Here is a 12,709-nt window from a genome sequence, read left to right on the forward strand (position 1 = left end):
CTGTCTTTGGTTAGTGAACGAGAAGTTTTTCCAGACTGAGACAATTTCTAGTTTCATTCCAATTGAAAATACCCCCTTTTTGGAGAGCTGGATTTTCCTTTAGCCCACGAACTGCCTAATTGCCCTCGTGGGGTAGGCAAATAAATATTAATGTTGTCTTTTTTTATGTGAAAAACTTTCTTAATGTTTTTTGTAAGTTTTCTTAAAATATAAATGACAAAAGTTTTAGATTAAATACCCACGTTTTAGTTAAGTAAAACTCATTTAGCAGCATAAACTTTAACTTCATTAAGGTGTTGACACTTGCTTCATGTTAGAAAAGGTGCCAAGATCCACATTGATAATTAAATGTAATGATAAATGTTGAAAATTTAGTAAAAGCAGATAAAAACATGAATGTTGGTTATTTGGCTTGGAACAAAGTATAGTATCTGTTCTGATGCTATACTTTTTACTTTCCTGTCTTTGATCAGTGAAGAAGTCCTCCTAGACTGAAGCATTTTTTATTTTTGTTCCAATTCAGAGTGGCACTGTTTTGGAAGCTTGATTTTCTTCACATTTAAAATCAGCCTTGTGTTTAACTGTCCTAATAGAGAAGCAAATGAATCTGACCAACAGAGTAAATAGTAAAAGTGAAATTAACAGTTGAGAAAATTTAAACAAAAAACAAATACCTTCTACAAAACACAGCAGAATTCAATTATCTACAAACCTGTATACTTTTAATATATTGAAACTGTTATTAATTGTTTTTATTTCAAATTTAAAAAAAACTGTCTTTATGTTGCTTGTTGCTTAACTGTTGGGATTTCATTCTGGAAAAATTGTAAAACACTATGATTATAATTAACTCTTAAGTTTCTTTTTTTTAAGAAAGCTTTCTATTCGCACTTAGGATTAGTGGTGGGATAAATCATTTTATGTTACAACTTTTCAGGAATTAACCCTGCACCCAGTTAAGTGGCAAGCAGCCATTCTTTTTTTTTTTTCATCTGGGTATAAAGACGGCTTTGAATGAAATAATATTTTGAAATAAAAGTTTAAAGATAACTTCAGCATGTTAAAAAATTATACAGGTTTATAGATAATAAAATTCTATCATAGTTAGTATAAGTCACTTGTTTTTGTTTTTTTTTAGCTGTTGTTTTTTTTTTTTTAATTTCTCGACTTAACTGTTCTGCACTTTTACCAATATCTAGCAAGTAAATATTTTAGAATATGAAGGGGCCTAGCCTCTACTTAAAGAGGCCTCCTCACTGCTGTAATAAATAAATAAATAAATAAATAAATAAAATAAATACTTAGAAAAATTGATTTTACTTGCTCCAACTTAATTAAAAAAAAGATTTTTTTTAAATAGGGAGAAGGGACTTAGCTCCTATTTAAAACTAGATGAAAGAAAATCTTTGCTCCAAAAAGTAAATGCTTATTTTAAAATATTTGAGGCGGGGGTTTAACACATATTTAGAATTAAAGGAGCGGAAACTTAGCCTGCCTCCTAACCCACTCCTCTTGAATGATCCTAATTTTCTGTTACAGAATTGTTCTTACTTTGTGCCATTTAAAAAAAATATATTTATTCACTTGTGCCATATTTACCAAGCATCATTTTCTCAATTATCAATGGCAACCCTATAATTACACAAAAAAATGAAAAGACATGTTATTATTGTGACTATCAGGACTGGATATGAGAATTTAAAAATACAACCATTTTTTTAAACGTTGCTTTAGTTTTCCTTTACAAAGTTCGACAATAGTTAAAAGCATAAGATGGAGATACAGCACCATTATCAAAATGTAAAAGACATTCTAGACATACGGATTCATTTAGCAAATACATAAGAGATTCATATAATCAACTGCAAAAGAGCATCAGAAGAAGCAATCTGAAATTTTGTCCACAAAGACATCAGATACAAGTCTTATTCTTATGTGATGAGCAAAGATCATTTTATTGAAAATAGCTTAATAAGAACTAGCAGGACCTGTGAAAATTCTACAGGATACTCATATGTATTGATGTTGGCATTCTGTAGATGTTCAGCATAAATGATGCTCTGATATTATTGTAGCTCTTTTGTTAAAACTGCAAAAGTATTTATCTAAGCTAGCAGGGACGTCCGGCATAACCCAGTCATAAAGTATGCTTAAATATGATATTTTAATTCTTGCAGATTTCGTATATATTATTATAGAGTTAATGTTCTATCGATTTTTATATATTATAAAGTTGTGATTTCCAAAATAAAAAAAAATATACCGAAACACAAACTTATGAATATATATGTCTTGGAAGTTTTTTAATCTTTAAAACTATATAATATATAACTTTAATTCCTTCAGCTATAATCGAAATCGAAACCAAAACTTATTAAGAATTCTTAGTAAAATTATTTATAAAAAAATTAAATGATTTGAGTGCCATCAGCTATACTCGAAACCAAAACTTACGAAGAATCCTTGGTAAAATTATTTATTATAAGAAATGGAAGTACATAACAATTAAATGACCCGGATGTAAGTGTGACATAGAAAATGACACCCACACTATCATATTAATATATAGATTGTTATATTGTTGGTTCCAGGAAAACACTGGAAAGTAAAGTAGATGATTATTATGATTGTGTTTCATAGTCTAGATGTTTTGTCAGCTAAAAAATGTACCAGAAATGTTAAGTAGAAATGGAATTTTAGAAACTAGTTTAGAACTTTAGTTTGGATAAATAATAACTTGAAAATGGAATTTTTAGTGAAACAAACAGTTACGAATTTTAGCTGACAAAAATGATAACAAATGAAATAGGCAACAGACATCAGGTGATGGTATTGTAGTGATACGTTGAAGCAATGACGTCATATGAAAGGAAGAATTTTTTTATATACATGTAGAGTTAGACAGTTTGAGAGAATCAGTTTAAAAGATACAGTTCAAATGAACAGGTGAAGGATGTCAGCTAGCGACCGGGAGCTATGGCCTCTATACGAGAGGCGAACTGTCCGGCATACAATATAGTCAGGATGTAGAACCTAGGGCAAGTGTGCAACTTCCAAAGGAGGAAACATTCTGGAAATAAAAGTTGCTGAAAATACGTGAAACTTCTGGTCATTTCCTTGGGATGAACCTTCATTCAAGCTTCTAGCAGATCCGTCAAACTAAACCCAAAGATAGACAAGGTATATTTTCCCTATTGGCCATATGTAAAACCCCCAGAAAGATGTTATCCGTCCCATTTTGGTGTAGAGACCGTTGTAAGCTGTTAGTGTCCTGTCAGACACATGTTACATACATATCAACTTGAGGAAAAATAGAGAAACTAGATCACGAACATGTGTGTGTGCATATATATCATAATTTAGTAATTTAAGTATGTTGAATGTATACTTGTCTCTAGTATGTTGAATGTATACTTGTGTGTGTGTATATATATATATATATATATATATATATATATACACACACACACACTTCAGAATAATGTAAGGCAATATATCTACTGGTATGGAAATCCAGTGATTATTGGTCTTAAAAAATATTATTGGCTGTAATATTTTATAAAGACAATCTCAGCTAAATAAAAATTGCTCAATATACCAAATAGAGCAAATAGATCATAATTTAGTAATTTAAATTTTATGATGTGAAATGATTAAATTCCAAATCTAGAATTTTTATTATATGCAAGAAAAAGGAATAAATTTCAATAAGTATATCTCCTTAACCTATAGGTTTTCGATGTTTACCCATCTCCTCAGAGGAGAAAATATTAGCAAATATTATAATGGTTTATACCTAATTTGCTAAATACAATAAACATAGAAAATCATAATTAAAAGTTTTTAAATCATAGAGTGAGGGAAATTGTATATATATTGGTTCAAAATGAAAAGGATGTAGGGTAGACATCGAAAACCTATAGATTAAGGAGATATACTCATTGAAATGTATTCTTTGTCTTGCATATAATAAAAATTCTAAATTTTAAATTTAAACTACTAAATTATGATCTATTTGCTCTATCTGGTATATTGAGCAATTTTTATTTAGCTGAGATTGTCTTTATAAAATATTACAGCCAATAATATTTTTTAAGACCAATAATCACTGGATTTCCATACCAGTAGATATATTGCCTTACATTATTCTGAAGTGTGTGTGTGTGTGTGTGTGTGTGTGTGTGTGTATATATATATATATATATATATATATATATATATATATATACACACACACACACACAAGTATACATTCAACATACTAGAGACAATCCAGTAAGATACACATACTTATGTACATCCATTATAGCAACCCCACTATATAAGAGTTAATAAATACCTTAAAAATAAATAAAACTCTCATAGCACTAAATATTTAGCTTATTTTAGTTTTATATTTAGTTTAGTTTATTTATTTAATTAATTTATGTAAAAAGACACTGTGTGTGAGTTCGTTCCCTATGAAATCAAAAACGGCTGGGCTGATTTCTATTAAATTTCACACGATAATACTTTATGCACCTGGCAGTGTTCTTAGATAGGTTTTGTATTGGAAGGTCTTGGATAAGTATCGATAATCAAAATAATATGATGAAAAGAAGAACAGACGATTTTGACCTAAGTTAACACCTTAAAAAGCATTCACAAGTGCATTCAAGAAGTTTTATTATCACACAAGCTGAAAGGCCCGACATATAAAATCAACAGTAGTTTCTTTGATATAACAGGGGCGCATTCAAAATGAATGCTTCTGTTTAGGGCATTATAATTGACTTTTGCATTTTAAACTTTAATTCAAGCCATTATAGATGAAATGTTATAAAATCAATAGTAGGTTCTCTACACTACAATGTAGATTACAATGTATTGTGGACTAAGTCTCTACGGAGAAGCTTCCTCCTGGTGCACCATGACGGGTCCCCAGCTTAAGCAGGCAATCAATTGATTTGATTGAAAAATGGGCGATTTCATCAATTTCAAGGAAAATAAAAATATGGGAGTGTAAAATATTCGTTGATCATCAGTCGATCCTGGGCAACGTCGGATCTCCCTGCTAGAGTAATGTCCAATATGAATGAAGAACACCTGAGCCTAGTATGAAGGCGATTCATAACTCATAAAAGTAGTTATTGAAATGGAAGGAGACTTTAATGAATAAAACTACACAGTAATATATTTAGCCTTATCCTTAAAAATGTTTTTCAGTAAAAAGAATCTATTTCTAAGAGTCATCTTTGTGGAGACATATATATCTATCTATATATCTATAAAAGTGTGTGTATCTGTGTGTGTACATTTCCCCATGCAATAACTGTCAATTTTTAGTCTACAGACTCGAAATTTGATATACAGGGTTCTGAGATCTGAGAAAATCTTTGTCATCCGTTTTCGGCGAGAAATTTTGCTGTTTAGGGGTCAAAGTTCAACGATTTGACCTTTGAGAACTCTACTAAACTCCTCCGACAATTTTTGGTCTAAACACTTGAAATTTTAAATATAGGTTCCTTAGACATGGATCTAACTTAATAACTTGATTTGAGCCCCAAACAATAAATGTTAAGAGGTCATAATAGGGGTCAAATTTTAAAAAATTGACAGCTTTTTTTTTTTTTCTCTCAACATACACCTCCCAAACACCCGGGCAACGCTGGGCTGAAATGCTAGTATATATATATATATATATATATAAACTGTCCTCAAATATGTTACGCACTCTGTATATTAGTAGCTACATGGATGAAAAAAAAAAAAATGTTTTTTTTTTAAGTCTAACATTAATAAAGAGTTAATGGTGGTCTTATGGCATCTTTCGAGTTATTTATTGCGGAAACACATTGCCTATTAAAAATGATTCATTGGGGAAGAAAAAAAAAAAAAAATCAAAGCAGGCGTGAAGATTTGTTAGTTCATACTTTTCCTAATGGCATTAGCATTTAAATGAACACAGTAGATCTGACAGAAATTGAACTTAGTTTGCTGATTTTAGATTCTTCACTGGCATCCTTTGGATTCGTTTTTATATACAAGCATTTATTCAAAACTAGCAGGGAGACCTGAAGTTACCCAAGATTGAATGATGATCAATGAATGTTTTACACTCCAATGTTTTCATTGTCATTGAAATCGGTAAAATTGCCCATTTTTCAACCAAATTGATTCGTTGCCTGCTCTAGTTGGGGATCAATCGCAGTGCACTGGGAGGAAGCTTCAGAGGCCTCCTTCGCAGTGACTTAATCCACAATACATTGTAGTGGCTTGAATTAAAGTTTAAAACGCAAAAGTCAAGTAGCATGGTACAAGTGCGCTTTAAATAGAATACTCATTTTGAATGCGTCCCTGTTATATCAAAGAACCTACTGTTGATTTTATATGTCAGGCCTTTTGGCTTGTGTGATAATAAAACTTCTCAAATGCATTTGTGATGTTAGGCTGTGTAAGGTGTTAACTTTGATCAAAATCGCCTGTTCCTTCTTTCATCGTATTATTTCGATTATCGATACTTATCAAAGACATTCCGATACAAAACCTATCTAAAAACACTGCCAGTCACATAAAGTACCATTTATTTGAAATTTCATAAAAATCAGCCCAGTCATTTTCTAATTTTAATTATAGATTACTATAATGACCACAATTATACACTTCTCCAGCTCTCCTTAACAATACCTCTATTTATAATACTAAACAGTGGTAATTACCGTATATTTTGTCAGATAAGACGAGGTACAAATTGGAGCAAAGTATAATAAATTTATCATATATCGGTTGTATAAGATGACTGCTAAATCATGAAACCATGTTTGTTTAGCCTAGTCTAGAGATTCCATCATCCGGTATCTTATGGAGTATTGTATTTTAAAGATGATTTTTTTTTTTTAACTTTAAGGGCTGTCTTATATGCCGAAATATATGGTATATATACATATACTCTGTTCTATCAGTTTTTTTTTTTTCTCTTTCTTTTTTCATTTTGTTGGCTATTTTTTCATATTCAGTTTTTTTTTTTCTAATCAACATAAGTATGGATTCAAAATCTATGTCTGCAACAGCATACCCTTAACTAGAAAACAGTCTAGAATCAGAAGATCAAGCTTAAGTATGTTTGTATTTAACATTACAACACAGTTACCAATATTTCCTCTACAGTTCACCACTTGCATCAAGACTGTGATCTAATTGACAGTATTGCCACAGTACTTTCCTCGGATCAAAGTGTCTAAATCCATCTATTTGGAGATTTTAATGTCCACAACAGGGATTAGCTCAATTTCTCAAGCTCCACAAACCCAGTATACATAGTTTCTCAATTGCTCATTCCCTTGCACAAACTAACTTTCTTTCTTAAATTGTGAAACCCAGTGAGCTTCACTTCTTGACAACACTGCTTGAGGCTCATATGACAAATGTCCATGATCCTCTCATAATAATGGTTCATAATTATCTCAAACCACTAACCCCAAAATATAAGTATCATTACTAAAAATAACATCATATATTACCAACGTGCTGATTGGAAATCTCTTAAAGATCTGAAATGTACATTGGAATAAATTTTTTATTTCCATTCTAAACAATGCAAGGGAGTTAACTCAATGGGTCTAAGCAGGCATAGAAGTATTTGTCCTTACACAGAAATTTAATAGTAAACTTCATTCTTCTCAATGGTTCACTCCAACATTTTCTTTTCAATTTCTTTTTTTATTTTGTTCTAGCTGGGGATAGAGCATCTTACTGGATGTCAGATATTCACCTTGTGTGTCTCATATATACCAACCTAGATTAAGATTCTAACTATCCCTTTAAGTGTAATTGTTGTATCTCTCTTACACTTGGGTATATTTGCCAGGTAGCTTTTGAAATTACTTTTCATGAGTCTGGTTGCTCTTATAATTACTGGAATGATGGAGATTTTAAGATTACAGTTTGTTCTTATGTCATACATAGTATTTCATTACCTTTTCCCTCTCAGCTCTGTATAAGCGAGTACCATTAGAGACACTAACTTCTACTAAAGTTGCTCCTTTCCCTTCTTGTCCCATCTCACTAAGTCAGGTCTAATAGCTCTTTCCTATGTAGCTGTAGAAATTGCATAGTCATGATAAATGGTGGATGCCTTATTTATGACCGACTATTCTTTCTGGTAAACATGTTCTCAGGTCTTGCTGCTACATTCGATATTCAACTTTTTACAGATGGTCCAGTGGAGATATTTACATACTCTATTGTGTCTCACGGTATAGTAGTTGTCCCACAGCAGAACCTTACAGCTGGATGTCAGGTGGCTCACACTTTTTACTTCATTGTTGCACTTGCTGTCAGTACTTAGACCACTCATCTTTTTAAAAGCATTAATTATCAAACTTTGATCTTGGACAGCCATTATAATCCTTCCTTAGTCATAGCGGAGTGATCTTCTTTTTAACTTGTAAGCCTTCCTTGTCTTTATACTCCTGGGTGAATTCATCAGGAAAATACTTGGCACACTGTTAGTTGGCCTATTCTTCCAGTATTTTCACAATGTGAGATTTTAGTGCTTGTTTCGTAACTCTTTTGGACTATCCTTATCGTTTCTACTCAATAGCACCAGCTAATCGCATTTCATTTTTTCTCTTTAAGCTCTCTCTCCTCATCACTCAGCCACAAGTTTGCCTAATCTATACCGCTTTATTATCTAAGTACTAGCTGAAGTATTTGTTCTATCAGGAGTTTTAGCAGATTTGTTTTCTGATTCTGTCTCATTTGTAAGACAGTCTTGTCCAAAACGTTATGCGAGTTTCGTGATGGAGGTTGATCTGTGCCATCTGAAGGTTTGGATATCTGATTTCCTAAAATCACATCACTCTGACCTGCATAAGCATTTCATCACTTAAAGTGTCATAAGTCAGCTAAAAAGAGGCAAAAATTTGTAGAATCAAAAAACCACTGTAAGAATATAACAGGTACAGCTAAGAGTGTATGTAGTTGCTACATGTCAACACTTGGGACCAACACGTTGTATGAAGATAGTCGCAAGAAAACAAAAACAAAGAAAGAACACGACTCAATTTTTTTTTTCAATTGAAACAAGACATTTATTTACAGGTACTTCCAGAATAACGCTTTATCTCTTGTTCAAAAGTTTTCTTGTACTCTAATGTGTTAAACAAGACTGCCATATCAAACACGTGGTACTCTGTCTTTGGCCATGTTTAGGATATGCCTTTCTCTGTTGCTCCTGGGCCATGAAACATATCTATTTTTGTCCTTTACATCTTGAATACTTCCTTCTCTGAACATGTGTATCCTTTTTATCTGATGTCACATCGTGCAGCTGGCTTGGTCATTTGCATATGGCTGCTGCTGCTGCTAACACAGCGTCAACGGCTCTGTTACAAGAGTAGGTATACTCGGATGACTAGAAATGGCATCGCATCATAGAAATTAGGATTTGCAGCTGAGTGATTTCTGGAAAATCCATAATAATATTAGGAAGCAGCACTCACTGTGGATTGAACTGGCTTTCTCCAAAGTGAGTTTCGTGCAAATATCACCGTCACAAACTATCTGCAGTTGCTTATATATCCTCATCAGGAGAGATAATAATGTTAGGTATTTTGTAGTTTTTACAAGGAAATGTCAAAGCCCTCCTAGATACAGCACTTGTTATTCCCAAATAGTAACCTACTTGGTACTAACCAGGCTCAATATTGCTTAACTTTGGTGATCCAATAAGAACTAGTGTGTCAGTGTGATCATGCTGTTCATGATGATGAACAATGGGCAAGCTACAATTCTTTATTCGTGTTATTCATGACTTGGGTCATGATCAGCGAAAACAAATTGCAATGATCAGAGATGCTGTGTGGCTCTGATGAGGGTGATAACCATTACAAATACAAACAGGTAATTTTTGCGTAAATAAATGGTAAAGATGCTGCTTACCTCTTTCTGGGAATAAAGAGATTTGGCAACAATGTCAAGAAGTTTTTTAGTTTCTGCCTGGAACTCGTGAGTAGCACTTGGACCTGTAATGAGAAAGAGGGAGAATATTTTTTTTTTTTTAATAAAAAGAGGAAAACAACAAAAAAACAAAACAAAACAAAACAAAAGCAATCAAATGTATTGATCAAAGATTTGATAACAGTGGAAAATTATTTCAGTTTTAATAAAAACGAAGGGTTAATTTTTGAAAAACTTAATATCTTTATCACTAACGCAATCCAATGCAAAATTTGGTGCATCTGTTTTATGACATATCAATTTTTTGATTATTTAATATAAAAAAACAAAAACAAACAAAAAAAAAACGAGCATGCGGAGTCCCCCTGCTTTTACCATGACTAATGTTTGTGCAAAATTTTAAAAAATTCAAGGAGTGGTTATTAAGAAAAGTGCAAACAAAGGAACTACTTTGGAGCAATTTTACCCCTATAATGGTTCCTAGGGGGAAATCAGGGTTACCCCGGAAAATCCATTATGGCAAAAATTTACTTTTACCATGACTAATGTTTGTGCAAAATTTTTAAAAAAATCCAAAGAGTGGTTATTGAGAAAAGTGTGAACAAACGAATGGGAGTGAATTACTAGGTCAAAGTTGATTTTTTAAATTTCTAGGTTATTGTTATTTAATCACAACAATAAATAGCTCAGTAAACAAAGTTCAAAACTATTTGAATTATGCAAATATCCTCAGTAGTTGAAAAGTTAGAATTTTAAGCTCTGAAATTTGGGGTTCACAACTGACATTATTATGGGAAATGCTGAAAGAAAAGTACTTGAATTCATCAACTAATTCACAAGAAATTCTGTAATTTCTTTGTTTCTCTAGTTTGGAAGCAATTTTGATAGAACTTGGCAGTCTTATATAAAATTGCATACACTTTCTGATTCTGTTCAGAAATTGTATGCATTCCTATGTTGTAATGCTTTATTTAAAGAATAAGAGTTACAGATATCAATTTTTTTTTTAACTGAGCAATGGATAAACATACGATATATATATATATATATATATATATATATATATGTGTGTGCGTGTGTGTGTGTATATACATGTGTGTGTATATATATATATATACACACACACACACACACAAGATTGTTGATTTATTTATTTTTTATACGCGATTCTGTGGTATTTTTTCTTCTTTCTTTTCACTCCTGAGTGTTTTTTAAGAAGGAAGTTATCTGCCTTCTGTTTACATCCTAATCGCTCCACATTTTGAGACATATTATTTGTACATATTAATTTATTATCTAAATATTTATTTAAATATTTTTACATGCACAAAAGTAAGTTATCCATAGACATGCACGCACACACACACACACACACACACACACACACACATATATATTCTACTAAAACACTGAACATTTCTAATCTTGTTGTCTCCATACACAATGAATGATGTCACTAAACAAAATTGGAAGAAATCAGGCAAATCTTTATAACATCATTTACAGAAAAGATGAATTCTTCAGCATAGTCATTTGATTTACATGTCTTCCTATACATGCCACAAGCACACAAATTAGATAGCACAATAATAAGTATATATAAAACAATATGATATGCTTTATAATAAAGACTAATGTGTACTATATATTAGGCAAAGTCCAGAGAAAATTTGAGAAACTCCTGATAGAACAAATACTCCAGCTAGTACTTAGATAATAAACCGGTATAGATTAGGTAAAGTTGTGGCTGAGTGATGAGGAGGGAGAGCTTGTAATAAGGGAAGAGAGGAGAAAATGAAAAGGGTGTCCGAAATGTGATAAGCTGATGTCATTGGGTAGAAAAGATAAGCAAAAAAAATGTTTTACTGATAAAAGGAATTAAACATGATTTATATTAGTAGAAAAAAAAAGGAGGAGTCAGGAAAATTGTTAGATTCTTAAAAAGGAAATAAAAGTTGGACTTTAAGCTAATTGAAGAAGGAAACAAATGAAGTATGCATTGTCCCCCGTGAGTGCACAGACATAAAAAAATGACTAATTTCAGCACCCCCCCCCATTTAGCCCCAAAAAAGTCCCCAGGGGACGTCAAATCCTGGTGAAAATGAACAAACGGTGCAGTTTTAAGCCTTAACATATGTAAATTTGAGTTCTGCACCATGCAAAAAAGAAATGACTAAGTCCATCATTTGCCCCCCCCCCCCACATTTAGTCCCAAAAGTTCCCAAGGCCTTAACATATTTAAATTGGAGTTCAACACCATACAAAACTGCTAAATAGACATACACAGAAAATTTTGGACAAATATGGTAAAATAGTCCCAAAAATGAAGTGTTTTTATTAGTCCTAAAAGAACTCCTGGGGCACACCCAAGAGTTATCGCGAAGTATAGACAAACAAAATTATATAGAAATCGGTTACAACTTTTCAGAAAGTTTTATAAAAATGCAAAACATCAATTTTTTTTTAATAAGCACAAAAGTGTCAATTTTAGCCATTTTAACTTGAAAGGCACCCCTAAGGGACAACCGGAGTTTTCCCGGAAAATTTGTTCTGTTACTTTTTTACTCATATCATGTTTGACGTTTGTGCAAAATTTCAAAAAATTCCAAGGCGTAGTTATTGAAAAAAGTGCGGACAGACGAATGGACAAACGGACAAGTGTAAATTTACAGGTCCACCCTCCTTTTGTCGGTGGGGGGGGGGGGGGGGTCCAATTATTTTTTTTTTTTTACTAAGAAACAAAACATAATTGAAACTTTAATCTCTTACA

General features: G+C 32.2%; 1 protein-coding gene across 1 annotated transcript in view; it reads right to left on the minus strand.

The window, feature by feature from the left end:
- LOC145254560 (heat shock protein 75 kDa, mitochondrial-like) overlaps nt 1-12,709 on the minus strand; it is a 421,952-nt gene that overhangs the window by 220,806 nt on the left and 188,437 nt on the right. The window contains exon 3 of the mRNA XM_080113123.1: nt 9,922-10,004. Coding sequence (XP_079969249.1) covers nt 9,922-10,004 — 83 coding nt within the window. The remainder of the gene's footprint in view (nt 1-9,921; nt 10,005-12,709) is intronic.

Source organism: Euprymna scolopes, chromosome 3 (genome assembly GCF_053919585.1).
Source record: "Euprymna scolopes isolate OS-2025 chromosome 3, ASM5391958v1, whole genome shotgun sequence".
Lineage (NCBI taxonomy): Eukaryota > Metazoa > Mollusca > Cephalopoda > Sepiida > Sepiolidae > Euprymna > Euprymna scolopes.